The 22,022-nt window shown below is 37.3% G+C and overlaps 1 protein-coding gene across 1 annotated transcript in view; it reads left to right on the top strand.

Moving 5' to 3' along the window:
- OPHN1 (oligophrenin 1) overlaps window positions 1-22,022 on the top strand; it is a 599,190-nt gene that overhangs the window by 460,422 nt on the left and 116,746 nt on the right. Inside the window, exons 18-19 of the mRNA XM_060002992.1 lie at window positions 988-1,093; window positions 17,887-18,046. Coding sequence (XP_059858975.1) covers window positions 988-1,093; window positions 17,887-18,046 — 266 coding nt within the window. The remainder of the gene's footprint in view (window positions 1-987; window positions 1,094-17,886; window positions 18,047-22,022) is intronic.

The following is a 22,022-nucleotide window of genomic DNA, read 5'->3' on the forward strand; positions in this document are numbered from 1 at the left end:
ATTTTTCATAAATCAATGTTAGTTGAGTGAATTGGAGAAAACTGGCTAACGAGGGATATGACAGGTCTGAGGATTTTATTGATTGATTTTGCCTCTTACATCAGAACAAGATGGCTCACATTGCCAGGGGACAGCAAAATGTTTCCATTACAGTTACTATTTCAGCATGTTTTCAGCACTTTGCCTTTTCAAATCCTTTTCAATTGTGTTGTGAATTATTATTCCTAATCTTTTAGTGCTAGCATCACATTTTTTTAGATGATAAGACCAATGGTGAGGGTGGAAGGGTACACAGGAAATAAGGCATATGGAATCACTTAAAAAGTTGGCAGCTGAAGAAGCATTAAAAGTTTTGACTGAGGCCACTGTATGAGTATCCCTCCCTACCTTGATGTGACTCTTCTGCATTATGCCTTGTATGGTATTCAGGAAAATGATTCAGGGGATTTGTCTTCATAATGAATATTTGTTGAGGCAAGAGAGCTTTGATCTTTACTCTGAGGTCTCTCAGTGATTTTCATAGGAACCCAGAGGCAGAAGCATACCTCCTAGTTCCACAAGGAAAGTGGGTGGGCAAGGGATTCCAGCTGGAAGTTTACATGTGGAACTTTAAGAGCAACCTGCTGTATCCAGAATTCTGACTTGCTCTGAGACAGTCTTGTCTTCTCTACTCACATTTCTTTTCTCTTCTCTCTTCTAATTCTTCATCTTTCTAGGCCTATTTCTTTGTTTTCAATCTATGTTTTTATCTTTTAGTCAGTCTCTCTCCCTCCCTCTCTTTCTTTCAGTGTCTGTTTCTTGGTCTCTCTTTGTCATTGTGTCCCTGTGTCTATATATCTCTCTCTTTCCATCTATTTGACTCTATGTGTCTCTGATTGTGTCTGTGTGCACATGTGCACATGTGTGTGTGTGCCTGTGTGTATATGTATGAGAGTTTGCTTGATCCAGTTGCCCAGAAGGCAAAACTATCTCTCTGTTCTCTCTCAGAGTCTGACAACCTGGATTATCGGCTGGGAGCTATTCATTCCTTGGTATATAAGCTACCGGAAAAGAACAGAGAGATGCTGGAACTTCTTATAAGACACTTGGTCAAGTAAGTAACTTCTAGGTTTTCAGGAAGAGTTCCTATTAGAGGGCTGGCCCACATGGTAGCACTGCAGATTAACTGTCTGTCAGCTCATTAAGTCTCAGCCCCCAACTGCTTCATCCTGGGCAGTCTGAGTGCTCTGTGAGAAAGTCAGTTTTCCCTTTACCCTTATATATATCCTCTCAGGGTCATCATGCATCTTAGTTGAGGGGTTGTCTCAGTTGAATGGTAACACCAGGTAGAATGGTGGCTGAGCACAGGCTTTGCTGTCAGATAAACGTGGGTTCAAATCCCAGCTGTGTAATCTTAGGAAAACCTCTCTTAACCTGTTTGATCATCTATAAAATGAGAGTAGTATTCCCTACCACATAAGACTGTTGTGTGGATTTGAATGAACACAGGTGAAGTACGTGGCACATAGGAAGTTCTCAAGACATGGGAGTTATGATTATGGTCACCTTCTTTGCTTGGGTGTGGCATGTAGGAACAGATAGCAGCATTCCAGAGAGTAGGTCTGGTGATAGGCTCTAAGATGGGTGGGTGTAAGGGCATGTGTGCCCCACTGTGGTGCTTCCTGGCATGAAGGTTCAATGTTGTGAATAAAGATGAATTTACTTGACTCATAAAAGGCTAGCTGCTCTAAGGAAACAGTATGGTGCAGCAGAAAATACTCTGTCCAGGAGTCAGCAAACCTGGGTTCTAGTGTCAGTTCTGCTACTAGCTTTCTTGATGACCACGGGCAGGTCTCTCTTAAGACCACTCCTGGTGTATTAAAAAGTAAATAAGTGAGACAACAAGCTTAGAAAAATTGTGATGCCTTTTAAGTGTTTGTGTTTAACAAAATAAAGCTATCAGCACACTCATAAATGCATTGATGAGATATTTTAACCTCATTTGGAGAATATCTCAAAACACCTAAAATTGAGGCCCGTAGTGAAGGTTAAATGGCCCTCTTTGCCTCCTGCTGTAATAAATCCTGATCACTCTGTACCTCTGGACCTCAGGTTCCCCTGTGATATGATAATATCTCTCCAAGATCTGACCAACTCTGACATTCTAAGTTTTTGTTTTGGAGTTTTTTTTTTAATACGTCTATAGCCAATATTGCAGACAAATAGGCAGAATTAACAAGACAATAGCTTTTATATTTATTGCCAATGTTTGTAATTTGGGCTAATAGCAAACATTAAAAGGCATTTTCTTTCCAAAAAATTGTTTATGATAATCTCCGTAAAGTACAAAAATCAGCACATGTTGTTAATTTGAAGTTGCCCGGGGAAAAGGGACTTTGGGTTCAAATTTCAGCTTTATTGCTAATTTGCTATGAACCTAAAGAAAGTCCATCCTACTCTCTGGGCCTCAGTTTGGTCATCTATAATATGAGGGGACTGGAATAGCTAATCTCAAAGTGTTCTTCCAGCTCTTACTTTCTAAGAGTCTTAATATGTGACATGAGCCAAGGATTCAATTGAAGATTCTCCTACTAGCAGTTAGTGAGAGACACCTACCTCCCTCCACCAAAAGGCTGGCCATCTACCTTACTTGAAGAATCTTGCTCCTCAAAATCCTTAGAACAAAAGGAACAATAGACACAGACACACAAAACACAGAACTAGAATGACAAATAACCTTAAATATGTGAAAAACTGTGCAAGTTAACTTGTAATAAGAAAAATGCAAATTAAACCTACATTGAGATACCATTTATTGGCAAACCCTAAAGCTTGACCACATTCTGTTTATGAGACTTTGGGGCACAGGGAGTCCAACACATTGCTGGTGTTAATGCAATACAAACACAGACGTACAGGACGGGAATTTGGCAATATCTAACAAATCTGCATTTTCAATTATCCTTTAACCCAGCAACTCCACTTTTAGGCATCTACTCTGAAGATATACCTCCACAAATACAAAACAACATATGCACAAGTTTGTGTCAGTGCAGTGTAATTTTTAGTAACAAAATATTGGAAGCAACATAAATATTCAACAATAAGTGACTAGTTTTGTAAATCATGGTATATTCAAGCAATATGGTATTATATAGTCATTAAAAAGAATGAGGAAAATATGAATTTTGTTTTTGAAGTGATTTCCAGATGCATTACAAATTTCTGTACAAAAACTTGTACACAAATATTCATAGCAGCATTATCCATAGTTGTCCAAAGGTGGAAACAGCCCATATGACCATCAAATGCTGAATGGAAAAAATAAAATATGGTATAAACATACAATGGAAAATTATTCAGCCATAAAAGGAATCAAGTATATGGATGAACCTTGAAAATATTATGCTAAGTGAAAGAAGCCAGACACAAAAGGCTACATATTACATTACTCCATTTTTATGAAATGACCAGAAAAGACAAATCTATAGAGGCAGAATGTAGGTTAATAGTTGCCTAGGACTGAGACATGGGAAGTAACAGCTAATGGTTACAGGGTTTCTTTTTAGAGTGGTGAAAGTGTTCTGGAATTAGATAGTGATGATTGTTGGACAACTCTATGAATATATTAAAAACCACTGAATTGTACCTTTTACAAGGGTAAATTTTATGGTACATGAAATATATCTCAATAAAGCTGTTATAAAAACAAACTAATGAAAATGGTTACTATGGAGGTGTTGACCTGAAATAGACTACCAGATATTTCTTCAGCAAAGGTGGGTTTATTTGGGATGAGCAGAGATTTGTAATTTGGAATCTGCAACCATGCCAAACAATGGGCAAGTCCTCACCTGACAAGGGAAGGACAATGCTTTTATAGAGGGGAAAAGGAAGTTGGGAGGGCTATAGTAAACAAAGAGTCCATAGCTTTTCATTGGCTTGGGTCCTTGGCAGGAAAGAAAAATCTGTTTTCTTCCTGTTGGGCTCTGCTATCATGGCAGGGTATAAGAGCTCCCCCTTCTGGTCTCCTGACTATATTTAATTGAGGCTTCTCTTTTTTTTTTCTTTTCTACAGGGGATAGGTGGTGACTAGGGTGGAAGGGACAAGGATGAGAGCTAGATTCCTCTGAGTCCTCCTTCTATGGTTTTGACTTTTGAGCCATATTAATATTTTAGGTATCCAAAAAGTAAAATTAAATGAAAAGGAAAACATTACAAACCCTAAAATGGAATGCAAAAAATCAAATGAATCTAAATGTTTATCAAATTCATAGCATAGTCATACAGAGAAAACAGTTATTTCATCTAACTTGTCAACACAGCCTCTGATTCATGCTAATGAAATATATTCTAAAAACAGGAAAAACTGCAAAAAAAGTTGTAAGCATCAGCCAGTAGGTTTATTAGTACTAGTAATATTATAATTATAACTTGAAATTATTTTATGTATATGTATCTCATAAGGATAAAATAAAAAATAGTAAATATATTAATATTATCAGAAGCCAAGGTTTATGGTGTAAGAAAAAGAGATGTGGATACAAAATTCAAGATGTAAAGAAAAAAAAATTCTCTAATGGTAAAGTTGAATTGAGAATGCCAATATGAACTCATGATTTAAAAACAAAACAACAAAATCTTCTATTCACTTAACGAGTCTTGAGATGATTCTACCCAAGAAAGCAATAAACACATGTAGTGCCCAGATCTTTTGTCTCTAAATAACATTCCCTTCTCAAAAGTGCCAAGTCTTCTTAGAGAACTGGCTGATTCCAGGTCTGGGGCAAGGAAAATACAAGGTGAGTCTTGGATCAAGTATACCTTTGTAAGCAAAGAAGAGCTCATGCATTAATAGGGTCATGTCACAAAGATTCAGGAATCTGCTTGAAAAGGCTGACACTGATTACATCTGGAGCAACCGAAACATCAAAAACAATGAGTGCTGTATTTGATAATAACATTTTGAATAAATAAAAATCCATGGGAGGTAGTTAGAGTAAGGAAAGCCCTTTATTACTGAAGAATACCAGCTAATAAGTGTGGGAGGAATGATAGAATTAGAAAAACTAGTTTTCAAAAAGCTACAGTAATCAAAACAGTGTGTTCTTGGCACAAAAACAGACACATGGATCAATGGAACAGAATAGACAGCCCAGAAATAAACCCACACACCTATGGTCAGTTAATCTATGACAAAGGAGGCAAGAATATACAATGGAGAAAAGACAGTCTCTTCAATAAATGGTGCTGGGAAAACTGGACAGCAACATGTAAGAGAATGAAATTAGGACATTCTCTAACACCATACACAAAAATAAACTCAAAATGGATCAAAGACCTAAATGTAAGAGCAGATACTGTAAAATTCTTAGAGTGAAACATAGGCAAGACACTCTTTGACATAAATTGTAGCAATGGTTTTTTTGATCTGTTTCCTAAGGCAAAGTAAACAAAAGCAAAAAAAAAAAAAGAACAACAAAAAAAATGGGACCTGATTAAACATATAACCTTTCACACAGCGAAGGAAACCATTGACAAAATAAAAAGACATTCTACCAAATTGGAGAAAATATTTGTAAAAGATATGACCAATGAGGGGTTAATATCTAAAATATATGATCAGCTCATGTAACTCAATATTGAAAAAACAACTCGATTAAAAAATGGGAAGACGTGAATAGATATTTTTCCAACAAAGGCATACAGATCACCAGACACATGAGAAGATGCTCAACATTGCTAATAATCAGAGAAAGCAAACAAAACCACATTGAGATATTACCTCACACCTGTCATGGGGGTGGTGGGATGAATTGGGAGATTGGGACTGACATATATACACTACTATGTATAAAGTAGATAACTAATGAGAACCTACTATATAGCACAGGGAACTCCACTCACTGCTCTGTGGTGACCAAATGGGAAGGAAATCCAAAAAAGAGGGGATCTATGCATACGTATAGCTGATTCAGTTTGATGCACAGCAGAAACTAACACAACACTGTAAAGCAACTATACTACAATTAAAATTATTAAAAAAACATGGACAGCACCAGATGATTTTGATGTTGTAAATGGTAAGGACAAAGTGTCATGCAGCGTTGATTAAGTGAAAGGTACTCATTGCAAAAGCAAGGGTGTAAGGATGAGTAAGAGGAAAATAATTTTTAATTGATAGCTCAGAAAAGTATTAATTTTATAATCTCATGTTTTGAATCAATCAAATGTGACACATTATAACCTGCTACCACTTTTCATACAGAGAAGGTAGCATTTGGCAGAGTTTAAAAATCAGAATTCAGCTTTTATAGAAAAATAAATAAGGCTTTGGATATGAGTATAAGCTTGACATAACTAAATATTTTTGAGAAAAATTAATAAAAAGGAATTTTAAATGGATGCTCCAGTTCCTACTTAATTTGTAACTTTTTCCCCTAAGTTCAACAGTATATCATAAGAATAAGTGGAAACATTCTGGAGCTAATTTTGGAGCTAAGGGATAATTTTGACCATGCTCTGCAAGTAAACACTACTGATCTGCTACCAAATGAGGCCAACTCCAAGGAAACCTTTGCATTCAAACCAGGAAATATCTCAGAAGAAAATGAAACCCACATATTCATTGCCATTCAAAATGTGGATTAAAGCAATTTGACATCAAAAGTATCCAACTTTACACAAGTAGCTTTGTTTATTTCTCAAGCAGATCACCAGTCGTGGTGAAAGTCATCCAAATCCCAGAGTTAACATTTCTACCTTGGTATTGTCAGTGGTTGGATCTGTTGCAATTGTTAGTGTTATTTTAAGTGCCACTATTTATATTTTAAAGAAGAAAAGAAATGCAATTAGATCGAGGACTGGATTTTAATAAAATAAACAAAATTGAAGGATACTGTGAATTTTTAAATTCTGTGTGGATCATTAGCTCATGAAAATAATTTTAAGAAGTCTGAATGGATACGTAGATTAAATATAAACACCCAGAGATATTTGAAATACTGTAAATCAATATTAAAAGTATAATTTTATTTACTCATTGTTTCATTTATCATCCATAGTGATAAATAAAACTCTTTTCTTCTTGCTAAACAAACAAACAAACAAAAAGAATGACTGTCATCAAAAAGGAATCCTAGTATGCTGCTGGTGAGAATGTAAATTGGTGCAGCCACTATGGAAAATATTTGGAGGTTCCTCAAAAAACAAAAACTAGAATTACCATATAATCCACTCCTGGGTATATATACAAAGAAAACAAAACACTAATTCAAAAATATACATGCACCCCAGTGTTCATAGCAGCATTATTTACAAAAGCCAAGATGTGGAAGCCTAAGTGTCCATCAACAGATGAATTGATAAAGCAGCTGGTATATATACATACAATGGAATATTACTCAGCCATAAAAGGAATGAAATTTTGCCATTTGCAACAACATGCATAGACTTGGAGGGTATTATGCTAAGGAAATAAGTCAGGCAGAGAAAGACAAGTACTGTATGTTGTCACTTATATGTGGAATCTAAAAAATGAAACAAACGAATGTACATAATAAAACAGAAACAGGCTCACAGGTGTAGAGAACAAACTAGTGGTTACCAGTGGGGAGAGGGAAGTGGAGAGGGGTAAGATAGTGGTAGAGGACTAAGGTACAAAGTACTATTTATAAAATAAATAAGCTACAAGAATATATTGTACAGCACAGGGAATATAGCCAATATTTTATAACTTTGGATGGAGTATAATCTATAAAGATATTGAATCACTATGTTGTACACCTAAAACTAATATTGTAAATCAACTACACTTAAGAAAGAAAGCAAAAAGAAAAACTTCGAGTTTGCAACCTCAGCACCCTGTTTCAGGCATGGATCAAAACCACTGAGTAAAAGAATTTTCAGGAACAAGATATTCATATAGTTTCAAAGTATTACCCACAGATTACTTACTAATTACAAATGGAAACTATATCTTTACAATGAAGTTATCTGGCAAATACCACCTTAATTAATTGATCAAATTTAGCATCACTAATAATGATACAAACTGACCTTATCTACCTTCTGATGGGATACAGTAAGAAGTATACAACATAAACAAATATTTTTGCCAAGAATGTTTAACCCCAATCAAATTTAGCCTTTTAAGTTTACAGGAAATACAGGGTATAGAAAAATGCAGAATTTTGACATTCTTTTAGACAACTGGCTTGGAATTTTTATAAAAATCAATGCCCTGGGGAAAAAAGCTAGTGGTACTGTTTTGTATTAAGAGGCTAAAGAAACAGAAACAAATGCAGTGTATGAACTTTGGATCTAGATTTGAAACACCCACCTATAAAATATTTTTTTCATGATATTTGAGAAAATTTGAATATGGACCGGATATCAGGTGATATGGAATTATTATAAATTTTCCTCGGTATAAAAATGTTATTGTGGTTTTGTAGGACAGCATGCTTATTATTTGGAGATGAATACTACAATATTTAGGGTTGAAACAATTTACTTCTAAAGGGCTCAGAAAAAAAATATACAGAGAGAACAAGCAAATGTAGGAAAATGTTAATTCCTGAATTTAGGTATAGACAGTATTATTTTTCATAGTACCATTCTTTCAACTTTTTTGTATCTTTATAACCAAGAGTTATAGGGAAAATGCAAATAAAATAGGCTTAGTTCCAACAGGGAAATTTACACAGGAGAAGAAAATCTATGTGCTTTCAAAATTCACATAATTTTTCTGCCTGCCAACCACTGCTTTCATAAGCTATATGATAATCATAACTTATGCCTTCTTAGTGTGTTCCCACTGCTGGCCCATTTTCTAGGCTAATTACTGGCAAACACAAATTGACATCAGCCAATTTGAGATTCCCAATTATTCCATTCTTTTTGCTTTTTACCTATTGCTTCCATTAATCTGAAGTAGGAGAACGGTACAGGTTACCTCCCCCACAATCTCATGACCAGTGGCATATACAATGCAAGCAAGCCTCAGGCCTAATTCTGCCACTCACGCAGGTATTTATCTCGAAGCAGATTCAAAACAGTTGTACAACCTGTTCTGTAAACTCAGTGAAGTCTCAGCTCTCTTTCCTTTCAGTTGCTCTGACTGCATCATGCATTAAAGTTTAAATTGAAACAGATGAGATAATAATACAGCAACGCAATTGTAGTTCAGGCAATAAAATCCCATGATCTAATGCCCAAATGCAAGACCAAGACCCCTTTGCAATCCTAGGCTTCGGCTACCATTCTATAGGGTGTGAGCTCTTAGGCTTATTAGAATCTTCTTACTTTTGTAATAATAGCACTTGTTATTTCTGAAGCAATACCATTGCATTGTAGAGATTGGAAAATATAGAAGAACAAAACAAGTCAATAAACAAAAATAAAAGCTTTCTATTTTCAGCATCCAAAAGTCACTACTATTAATATATTCGTGCTTTTTCTTCTGGATCTTTCTGTGGGTGTGGGTGTGTGTTTATGTACACACACACACCCCACACAAACACATTTACATTTTTTACCAAATTGAGGTTATGCTGTTCAGTAACACCAAACTTTTTTCAGTTCAACAATTTCCACCTTTTTTCAGTTCAACAAGTTCTACCTCTCCAGAGCATATTAACATTTCCTTAGTTGACCCAAAAATTTGTTTTTCTGTAGAGTCTTTTTTGTTTTTTTTTTAACATCTTTATTGGAGTATAATTGCTTTACAATGGTGTGTTAGTTTCTGCTTTATAACAAAGTGAATCAGTTATACATATACATATGTTCCCATATCTCTTCCCTCTTGCATCTCCCTCCCTCCCATCCTCCCTATCCCACCCCTGTAGGTGGTCACAAACCACCGAGCTGATCTCCCTGTGCTATGCGGCTGCTTCCCACTAGCTATCTATTTTACGTTTGGTAGTGTATATATGTCCACACCACTCTCTCACTAGTTTTGTCTACTTTCGTCATTGTATTTTTCAGCTTGTTCCCCTATTTTCTTTATTTCTTATAAAGTAGAGGTTGTATTTTAAGGCTAGATGGATTCAAGTTAACTATTTTGGGGATAGAACACATCATAGGTGATTTTGTGTACCTTATGCTGCATCACATCTGAAGATTCATAATATTAGTTGACCCACCTTACTGATGTTAAGATTGATCATTGCTCTATTCTAACCTGTCAATGAAAGCTTGAGAATGTCTATACAATATTTCTAGCCAATCCACAATCCATTTATCTTGACACATCTAAGCAATGAGAAGTCAGTTTGCCACCAACCATGCTAATTAACAGAGCCATTGGTGTTGATTGGAGATGAGGTTAGCTGAAGCTTATAGTAGCCCCTCTGGCTTCTGATTAGAGTCTTTTAAATACTAATTAATCAGCCCTAGAGTATGTAAATATGCATTTAAAATTAGAATACTACAACCATAACTGACCTGTCCTAGGGTGTGCATGAAAACTAACAAACACATATATCAAATTTCATCCATTCTAAAGGGCACTTTTCTTTTTCAAATTGTAACCTGAATTCTGGATGCATCTTAGAATCAATTGTTTCTTAAAATCACTGTTGTCAGATAGCAGTTTTTATCTAATTATCATAACGTCTACATGCATGAACATGATCATAGCTGCTCATGTTGTAGTCATTTTAGTTAAATTATGTTCATTGTTGAGTTTATTTTCTATTTAAAATGTCTTCAAAAATATTACATAATGATTTGACAGTGAAAGTTTCTTCTTTCTCAGTGGTACATACTAAAATAATGGTGTGATTGCAATTGATGACATTGATGAAATTTAGGACATTGTACTGGCTATGTTGCAGTATTTAAAGTAAATTATGAATAATATAACACCAATGGTTGAAACCAAAGCTGTCTGCCCGTAAGGGCATCATCTTCAGGAATTGGGATGTTACCAAAAGCTCAGCTTCTCTGTATACCAGTGCCGAATCAAACCTTGGAGACCGAGTTTTGGGTGAATAGAAAAGGATAGCTTTATTATTTTGCTAGGCAAAGGGGGACACAGCTGGTGCGTGCCTGAAAAACTATGTGTCACAACTCCAGAGGATTTGATGAAGGGTTTTATAACAGTGGTTCAAGGGTGGGGTCTCTGACAAGCTTAGGTTATGTGTAGGGCCTGCACTCCTCTAATCTGGTCTCAGGTAATCATCTTGATGAGCTTCTCTGGTTCCTTTAGTCTTTCCTCAGGTGGTTGTCTGGCTGCTTCTCCCTTGATTAGCAGCTGTTCAAACCCTCCCTTTGGAACACAGGGAAAGTCATGCAGGCTGGAGTCTTGCCTACAAGAAACGGGGAGGCCTGGGAGCCCCACAGGGCCCTGCTTGGTCTCACTCCCCGCTTTTTACTTGATCCTCCTCAATCTTGAGGAGAACAGATATTAGATTAGAAAGGGAACAATCATTTTGGATAGAGATGTTAATCATAAACTCAGCAGAGGAACTTGGTTTTAGGGGAACTCGGTTTTAATCCCCACTTTGGTTTTATCTTTCCCCAAATCTTTCAGGGAACTGGGTGATGACCATTCTACTTCCTGCTGAGATGGGGTGTCTAAATTTTGGGGAGTAGATACCAAATTTACAATATTTGAGCTCCAAGTCCTGGATCCGAGTCTTATGTGATTAAGATCTCAATCCCTTGGTCTGCCATTTTGGTGCAACAGGCCCAGTTAGAGGTAAGAGGAATGACAACTGGAACTTTAGTAGACAGAAAAGATCTCATTTCCTTAGGAATTCAAGGGAATAAGTCTGAAGCCTAGTGTGGAACTGGTACTTCAGAGAGACTTGTTGTAGCCAGTTGTTTCCAAACCATTTCCTGTATGGGGAAAACCCATTAAGGCAATCCTGAAGACCCAGAAATAGGAAGCTGACCACATATCTGGCAGTTAGAATTATCAAAAGGATCAGCATATGGATGTATAACTTTGTACATAAAAGGTATGAGAAAGAATAAGAAAACAGAACTTTCATTCTGCTTGTCAGAACAAATACTTAAAGTTTCTGAGTAGTAAGAAGAATGTCATAGGATCCCTTCCATTTTTCTTCAAGCTGCTGCTCAGATCCTTGCTCTTTTTTTAAAATTTATTTATTATTTTTGGCTGCGTTGGGTCTTTGTTGCTGCATGCAGGCTTTCTCTAGTTGCGGTGAGCAGGGACTACTCTTTGTTGTGGTGCGCAGGCTTCTCTTATTGTGGAGCACAGGCTCTAGAGCACGTGGGTTTCCGTACATGCAGCACGTGGGGTCAATTGTTGTGGCTCTTGGGCTTTAGAGTGCAGGCTCGGTAGTTGTGGTGCACAGGCTTAGTTGCTCCGCGGTATATGGGATTTTCCTGGAGAAGGGCTCAAACCCATGTCCCCTGCATTGGCAGGCAGATTCTTAACCACTGTGCCACCAGGGAAGCACCCTTGCTCTTTTGCACACTTTCAGCAGCACTGGGTCTCCTGCTTTAAAGGGATGCAAGGGAGCTTCCAGGTGAGGGGGAGACCTGTGGAATACAAACTCATGCAGTGGTTAACAATTGACCAATCTGTTGTACATACTGTTTAATTTTTGCCTCCTGTGTTAGAAATGTTTCTCTTTCTTTACTCTTAGGAGGTAAGAGTGGTATCCTGTATACCTAGCCCGCTTCTAGGGGCCACCAGTGTACAAAGGAGAGCAATCAGCAAGACCTTTTTCCATTTTAGATGAGTTTCCTGGCATCGTTTGGCGAGCATTTTCTTCAGAGTGTGGTTCATCTTCTTACCCTTTCTGTAGATTGCAGTGTCCATGCTGAGTGAAGTTTCCATTTTATACCTAAACCTTTATCTGCTGTTTGCATTATTTCTGTGATGAAAGCAGATCCATTGTTGCTCTGAATAGTAGAGGGAAGGCCGTACCTAGGAATAATGTCCTTAAGAAGGGTTTTTGTCACTTCAGATGCTTTTTTCCGTTCTGGCTGGAAAGGCCTCTACTCAACCTTGATCCAGGTATAATCCTCTTAAATCTTTAACCAAAATCTTGTGAAGGAGGGTGGGGGACTTTTTAAATCCTTGTGGCATCCTGAGTCTGAAGGAATAGTATAAGGAACTCTCATATGCCTGTAAGGAACTCTCATGTGCCTATCACCCAGCTTCAACAATTTTCAACACGTAGCAAACCTTGTTTCATCTATATCCCTATTCATTTCCCCTCCTCCTATATTATTGTGAAGCAAATCTAAGACATTATTTTATCCATAAATATTTCAGTATGTATATTGAAAAATGAAAATTCTTTGTACATATAAACACAATATAATTATCACATCTGAAAACAAACTTAATAATTACTTAATATCATTAAATATTCTGTGTTCAATTTTCCAGTAGTCTCAAATATGTCATATATATATATATTTTTTTTTAATAAGGATCCAAATAACGTCCACACATAGGAATCTTTTCAGATGTTTTTTAAGTCTCTTTTAATCTCTAGCAGAGGTCAGCAAATGTTTTCCAGAAAGGATTAGATAATACATATTGAAGGCTTTGTGAGTTATATGGACTCTGTTGCAGCTACTTAGTTCTACCTTTATAATACAAAAACAGCCATTGATAATATGTGAATGAATAAGCATAACAATACTCCAATAAAACTTTATCTACAAAAACAGGTTGGATTTGGCCCAAGGGCCATAGTTTGGTGATCCCTTATCTATAGCAGTAGTTCTCAATCTTTTGTGTGTATCAGAATCACTTGGAGGGCTAATAAAGAACACAGAGGCCAAAGTTTGATAGGATAGGGCCTCTGTGTTTTTACCATGTTCCCAATCTGTAAGTTTCTTCTTCATCTCTTTCTTGTTTCTTATAATTTATTTGTTAAAGAAAACAGGTCATTTGTCCTTTAAAGTTTCCCATATTTTGAATCAAGAGGCTTGCTCTGATTCAAGTTCTTTTTTTTTAATTTGTTTTTTGGGGATTTGGGGTGGGTTTTTTTGGTTATTTTGGGTATTGGGGGCGTGGTCTTTACAGTGGGGAGGGCAGACATACTTAATAAATGGTTCTATGTTCTTCCAACAGTAGACGTGTAATGTGTGACTGTTTCTTTTTTCCATTATTTTCAAGGGAAGGACTTTCTTAGAGTCACTGAATGGCAGAGCTGAAAGACTCTTTAGATTACCCAATAACCACCTCATTTTATAGGTGAGGGAACAGATATCCAGGGATGGAAAAAGATAGGCCCCAAATCATACAACGTGTTAGTGATGGAACCAGTTTAATGAACTTATTCAGTTTTTATTTTTATTTGTTCATATTTGTTGAGGTATAATTGACAAATAAAAATTGTATATATTTATGGTATATTACTTATATACCATAATGATGTTTGGTATATGTATATGTTGTGAAATAATTGCCACAATATAGCTAATTACTATATCTATCACCTCATATAGTTACCGTTTTCTCCCTTCCTTCCTTTCTTCCTTCTCCCCTCCCTCCCTCCTTCCCTTCTTTCTTTCTTTTTCTTTCTTTCTTTCTTTCTTTCTTTCTTTCTTTCTTTCTTTCTTTCTTTCTTTCTTTCATTCATTCTTTCTTTCTTTCTTTCTTTCCTTCCTTCCTTCCTTCTTTCTTTCTTTCTATGAAGAACACTTAAGATCTACCCTCTTAGCAAATTTCAAGCACAAAATACAGTATTGTTAACTATATTCATATTGCTATATATTAGATCTCTAAAACTTACTCATCTTATATAACTGAAAATGTGTACCTCTTGACCAACATCTCCCCCATTTTCCCCTCCCCCAGCCCCTGGCAACTACCATTCTACTCTGTGTCTGGCTTATTTCACTTAACATAATGTCCTCCAAGTTCATCCATGTTGTTGCAAAAGGCAGGATTTCCTTCTTTTTTAAAGCTTATTGATATTCCATTGTGTGTATATGTTTATCTGTTTGTCCATCTAAGGACACTTAGGCTATTGTGACTAATGCTGCAATGAATATGGGAGTACAGATATTCTCTTTGAGATACTGATTTCATTTCCTTTGAATATATACCTAGAATTGGGATTGCTGGATCATAAGGTAGTTCTGTTTTTATAGGCATTTTAATTTATGACCTCTGATCTAATCCATCTAATCAAAATTATTTTTTCCTAAACTGGAGGCTTTTTATAACCTCTCTCTACTCTGGTTTAAATTTTGATGTTCAAGAAGTTGTATCCATTGAGAACATGGGGAGGGGGAAGGGTAAACTGGGATGAAGTGAGAGAGTGGCATGGACTTATATATACTACCAAATATAAAATAGGTAGCTAGTGGGAAGCAGATGCATAGCACAGGGAGATCAGCTCAGTGCTTTGTGACCACCTAGAGGGGTGGGATAGGGAGGGTGGGAGGGAGATGCAAGAGGGAGGGGATATGGGGATATATGTATATGTGTAGCTGATTCACTTTGTTATAAAGCAGAAACTAACACACCATTGTAAAGCAATTATATTCCAATAAAGATGTTAAAAAAAAGAAGTTGTATCTATTTTCTTTAGTCTAAGTGGACTAAAGAATTTAAGATTTCTTTGCTTCCAAATCATATTACAAACTCCCACCTAATTAACTACTCATGATGCCCTTATTTTTGGTTTCATTCATCTTATTAACCCACAATTATGCCTCTTAATGATTTTCAAAATGTATAATAAAAAAGGAGAGATGTCAAATGGAAAGAAACCTCCCCAAAGAATAGATTACCTTTCAAATCTCATAAGAAGACTAAGAATGAAAAGAGTGTCCTAAATGGAATACCTTGAACCTCCATCAGAGAAACAGAAGGTGGCTTTTGCCTAAAGGGGCCCCCATAGGGGCTGATTTCTTGACAGGAACTAGACAAGCAGGCAGTGGGATGCAATGGGATGACTGTAAGACTTGGAGCCCAACAGATATGGGTTTGAATCCCTGTATTGCCATGTATTCACAAACTGTTTGACTTTAACTAAGTTCTTTACCCTCTGTGAAACTAGGCTTCAGAGATAATATACTCTGCCTTTTGGAGTTATGCGGATTAAGTGAGCTCTGGCATATTCAACCAAAGTCACTTTCTTTCAAAGCTCAAAAAAGGAGATAAGCATTTACACATGCTGGAGGCTGTTGTCTCACAAGTGTCCTTGCCTTGTTACTAGTGGTTTAGCCATTCTGGATCTCGGTGGCAGCATGGAGTTGCTTTTCCATTTTAACATCTGAAATATTCTGTCACTAAAGAATAAGGGTTAATTGCAGAAATATTTAAACTGTTAAAAGGGATCCATCATCAGTCTAGCAATACCAAAGGCCTGTGAATAGTTGCTGTTCATTATCATCTGAATGGCACCCAACCTTTGTCATGGGCTTAACAGACCTCATTAGAATTTGTCTAAGGATTCTGTCCCTGTCAATTACCTTGTTAGTGACAGGAGCCTGCCTATTAATGGGGTCAGTCTCTCAAGGGACTTGACCTGGGCAGGTTTTGAAAATTAGTGTTTGTGGCGGGCTGTTCCATTCCCTTATCTCCCCACTCCCACAGCCAAACTGACCAAAGCGCTGTACACCTTTTACTTAGCTGCCTCCAGTACTATATGAAAGAGTGCTAGAGGCTCTCAGTTCTATTAAAAATAATTAGTATCTACTCTGTGTGAGGCACACACACTTGGAAGTTGTTTACCACCTAGTAGGAAAGGCAGATAAGAAACAGAAAATTGCAATATACTCGACTTGCCAATGGTGTCAATCAAGATGAGGACAGTGGGCTGTGAGAGCCCTGAAGGAGATGTCACCTAAAGTGAATCTCAAAGGACAGACATTCTTTGGATCTAGGAGGATGGAGACATTCTAAACAGAGGGAATGGCATGAGCAAAGATACGGAGATCTGAAACAGCATGATATAGCCAGAAAACTTCATCTAAGCAGTGTAGTATATAAGAGTGTCAGACATCAGCAGTGCCTAGATGGAGCCTCCTGGAGAGGTCATTTTAACAGCAGATACTTCTAATGGAATATTTCCAGGATACCATGCTAAAGCAATTTAGCTCTATTTATTTCACAACCGTCTGAGGTGGATACTATTTTTGCAAGTGGGAAAACTGAAGCCCAGAGAAGTTAGGTCAGCAACATTCACTGTTGCACGGCTAATGGGTGGCAGAGTTGGGATTCAAACCCAGGTCAGCTTCAGAGCCCAAGCTGTGCATTGGGATTGGAAATATGTGTCAAGTTACTGAAGACTTTAATTGCTACTTTGAAGAGAATTGGCAGTGTCCTATAAGTGATAGGAAGCCACTTAAGGTAATTTAAGTAAAGAAAGTGACTAGGGACCAGAAAATTTGGGATTAGAGGCCCTTCTCTAATCAGGCTAACTGACTGTGGCTTCAGCCAAATCTCTTTCCTTCTTTGGACCTCTGTTTTCTCATCTGTAATGTGAGGACAATGAAAAAGTGCTAATCTTAAGGATCTCTTTTGGCTCTTTGAGTTTTTTGCCTCTCTAGCTAGGGCTGGGGAAGAGACTAGATTCCTGACTGGTGAGACTGGTAGGCACTTTCTCTATGTGCTTTGTTCTTTATATATGCTTTATCCATGCTGTACCTCTTGCCCTGGAATACCTTCTTGCTTCCCTCCTGTCTTTCCAAATACTATAGCCATCCGCCCCTCTTCTCATGACTTCTACAGTGCTACAAACTAAGTTAGCCATGGCTCAGTTTGGCCCCTAATTATATGCTATCTTGTATTCTTTGCTAGTTGCTTCCTTTGTAATCTTTTCTTCCCATATATATTTTGGGCCTCTCCTCTTCTTCTACTTTTTAGTTTCTCTTACCCCCTAAAGCATCTAACACAGTCTTGGTTACAATGGGGTCTTGGAGAAAATCTTGTTAATCATTTTCTTTCTCTTCTGGCAGTGTGTGTGAGCACAGCAAAGAGAATCTTATGACCCCCTCTAACATGGGGGTGATCTTCGGGCCCACTCTCATGAGAGCTCAGGAGGACACTGTGGCTGCCATGATGAACATCAAATTCCAGAACATTGTGGTGGAAATCCTAATTGAGCACTTTGTCAAGGTATGTATTTCCTATCTTTACCATCACTCCTCCAACCATGTGACACTTTCCTCTAGCCAATTTTTAGAGTTGTGTCTTCTTTCTGGCTCAAGTTATAATGGAAGGAAAATCCATATGACACAATGACATTTAATATCATTTCTGACCCTGTGAAATTCATTCTTTCAGCAAACATTGCTTGAGCATGCAACTATTTTATTATCAGACCCCATGCAAGATGGTATAGAAGAAAAATATCATTGTACATGCCTTTAAGGAGTTAATAGTATAATATGGAGACAACCATGTAAACAAAGGAAAATGATAGGTATAAAAGTGGTATATGTACAATTAAACCATAAGGAAAGCAATACTTATTAAAACCCCATAACATTCTAAAGAATTTAAGGTGTTATATTTATATGGTATGTAAAATATGAGGTAGTGTACATTGTAATTAGATCAAATGAAAAATCATGATACAGATAGAAAATGAACCCAGGAATGAGGCTAGACAAGAAATATTTAATGACAAGTCCTATACACTTGCTACGGATGGTCCTACATTTGACTCTAGGCTTTCTAGCAGCCAATGCCATCCTAGCAGAACATAATTCAATACAAACTTTTCTTCAGGGGGAGGGGACTGGTGATATAGTCCAGGTGGTATGCACAGTTCAAATCCAAGCTCTTCCACTTACTAGCTGTATTAGGTAAGATACAGGTTAGGCTGCTAAGATACCACAGTGGCTCCAACACAAGAGACATTTATTTCTTGGTTTGGAACAGTTCAGCAAGGTGGTCCAGGCCTGATACAGTGACTTGACAAAGGCTAGAACCCAGCTTACTTCTTTGTTGTTGTTCCATCATCCCTAAGGTGCTGCTTCATCTGCATGACCAAATATCTTCTACATTATATCAATTGGGAAGTATGAAAGAAAGAAAGCTGAGGATATAACCCTTTCCTTTAAGGCAATGACCTGGAAGTCATACATATCACTTTTATTTACATACCATTTATCAGAATTTAATCTCATGGTCAGATCTAGCTATAAGAAAAGCAGGGAAATTTAGTTTTTGTTTGGGGCAGCCATGTGCCTAGCTAAGACTTTAGTTCTTTTACTAAAAGAAGGAGAGAATGGATATTGGAGAACAATTGACATTCTCTGCCATATTATCTGTGTTACATTGAGCACTGTAACTTCTCTGATAGTCATTGTGTTTCAGCTGAAATGTGAAGATGATAATAAACACATGCTATGTGAGAGTTACATGCCCAAGGCCATTTAGCTAGTGAGAGAGCTAGAATTTAAATCCATGTACGTGGCTCAGAGTTAAAGTACTTAATCACTATACAGTGCTGCCTTACCAATCATTTTGGTACAATGATATTATTGGGTATATACAGGACACTTTGGGATTATCAAGGATGGGTACTTGCAGAGAAGTACAACCTATGTCAATACTTAAAGTGGGAAAGAAAGGGAAATAGGGAAAAGAAATTTCAAGGAGATGGTTCAGCATGAACAAAGGCCCAAGGACCTAAAACCCCAAACCATTTTATATTGTTGGAACATGAAATGGAAATAGGAGTGGCAAGAGATGTGACTGGAGGCAGACGGTGGCCATGTTCTAAAAGGACTAGGCTTTGTCTAATTAAGGAGTTTGGAATGTTTGAAATTGTTCTTGCAGGCTTGGGAAAACCTTGCTTCAAATTAGAGTAGTATGATGAATAGAGTTAAATTTGGGTGACTGTGTGGATGGGGCTCTACTTCATACATATAAGAAAGATGGAGCAAAAGCTCAGTTTGGGGCAGATTGGATTTGAGATTTCTAGAATATATCGAGAGAGCAATATCTAGGAAGTAGTTGACTATGAATCCAAAGCAGGGATCGGCGAACTTTTTATTGAAGAACCATATAATAAATATTCTAGGCTTTGCAGGTCATAGATGTGTGTCACAACTACTCAACTCCACCTTTGTATTGGGAAAGCAGTCATAGATAACATAAACAAATGAATGTTCTAATAAAACTTTATTGACAAAACTGGCAGCAGACCTGTGGGCTGTAATTTTCTGACTCTTGGTCTATAGCCCAGATATCATTTATTGATTAACTGATTAGTTCATTCATTCAGAAAATATGTTTTGAGTATCCACATTTGCCAGGTACTGTTTTAGGCATGGGGATACAGCCCTCATATAATTTAGAAAAACAGTATCAATATAACTAAAATATATAATATATTAAATGGTAATGAGCATTAAGATGAACAGTAAAGCAGAAAAGGGGAATAGGGAGGGTTGAGAAGTGGTTTTCACATTTTAAATACAGTGGCCAGGAAGACCTCATTGAGAAGGACTTTTGAGCAGAGACCCATAGGAAATAAAGGAATTGTTCATTCAGATATCTGGGGGGAAATCATTCTAGGCTGAAGAAATGGTAAGTGGAAAATCCCTGAGGCAGAAATGTGTATATCATGTTCATGGTACAAAAAGGAGGCCAGAAGGATTAATCAAAAGAGGAAACAGAAGAAGATGGTTCAGGGAGGGAATGGAGAGGGAAAGCTAAATAGATCCTATAGGGCCTTAGACCCATTGGAAGGATTTTGACTTTACTATCTGAGTAGAATGAGGTTTTTGACTAGAGAAATGACATGATTTGACTTATATTTAATAGGACTATTCTGGATGCTGTGTGGATAATAGCTGTAGGGGGACAAGGGTAGACACAAAGAGTCTAATTAAGAGCCTGTTTCAATAATGCAATCAAGAAATGGTTTGTACCTTGGATGGCGGTGGTAACAGTGGATATGGTGAGAAAGTGGTCAGATTCTAAATAATTTTGAAGGCAGAGCTGACAGGACTTGCTAACAAATCATGTGGAATGTGGGAGAGAGAGAGGAGCCATGGATAACTTCAAGGTTTTATATCAGAGCAACTAGAAGGATGAAGTTTCCATTTACTGTGATGGATAGGCTGAGGGAGAAGAAGATTTGAAAAAAAGAGCAGGAGTTCAGTTTGGGACAAGTTAAGATAGATATGCCTATGAGACATCTGAGGTCAGAGAATAAAACAGGATTAGGGAAATAAAGTTGGCCTTCCATAGCATAGAGGCAGTGGTTAAAACCATGCAAGTCTTGCCTAGGGATACTTGTAGCAAGACAATAAATGTTAGACCAAAGATTGAAATCTAGGGAGTGCCAATGTTTTAAGGGCCATTAGAAAAGACCACAAAACAGATCAAAAAGAATGTTCAGTAGCATGAGAATGAGGAGATAGGGGAGCCATAGACTCCTGGAGAGGAGATAGTTTTTGGAAGAAAGAGTGGACAGTGGTTTCCATTTCCCAAGACAAGTCATCTAGGACAGGAACTGAAAAGTATTTACTGCTTTAAGTGTTTTTTTTAAAATTTTTAAATATAAGCAATACATATACATGGTAAAAATTTCCAACCATGAAGAAAGTATAGAATGAAAAATAATTCCACCCTTTACTTATTCTCAACTCCTAGTTCCAAACGTCATTTCAATAATTTCTTCTTTGGCATTCCGGCAAAGAAAAACAATACATATATATACATACACATGCATTAATATATTTGATAGATTTTAATATGCATATTTTATTTCTCTACTGAGAAAGCCTAAAAACCCTAGACATTATATGTAAAAGCAACACAAAACAGAAAAAGCCTCACAGACTTAGAGAACAAACTTATGGTTACCAGGGGGGAAGGGGGGGAGGGATAGATTGAGAGTTTTGGGTTTTTTTTTTTGTGGTACATGGGCCTCTCACTGTTGTGGCCTCTCCCGTTGCGGAGCACAGGCTCTGGACACGGAGGCTCAGCGGCCATGGCTCACGGGCACAGCTGCTCCGCGGCATGTGGGATCTTCCCAGACCGGGGCACGAACCCGTGTCCCCTGCATCAGCAGGCGGACTCTCAACCAATGCGCCACCAGGGAAGCCTGCAGATTGGGAGTTTAAGATTGACA

This window comes from Delphinus delphis, chromosome X (genome assembly GCF_949987515.2).
Source record: "Delphinus delphis chromosome X, mDelDel1.2, whole genome shotgun sequence".
NCBI classification, from domain to species: Eukaryota; Metazoa; Chordata; class Mammalia; order Artiodactyla; family Delphinidae; genus Delphinus; species Delphinus delphis.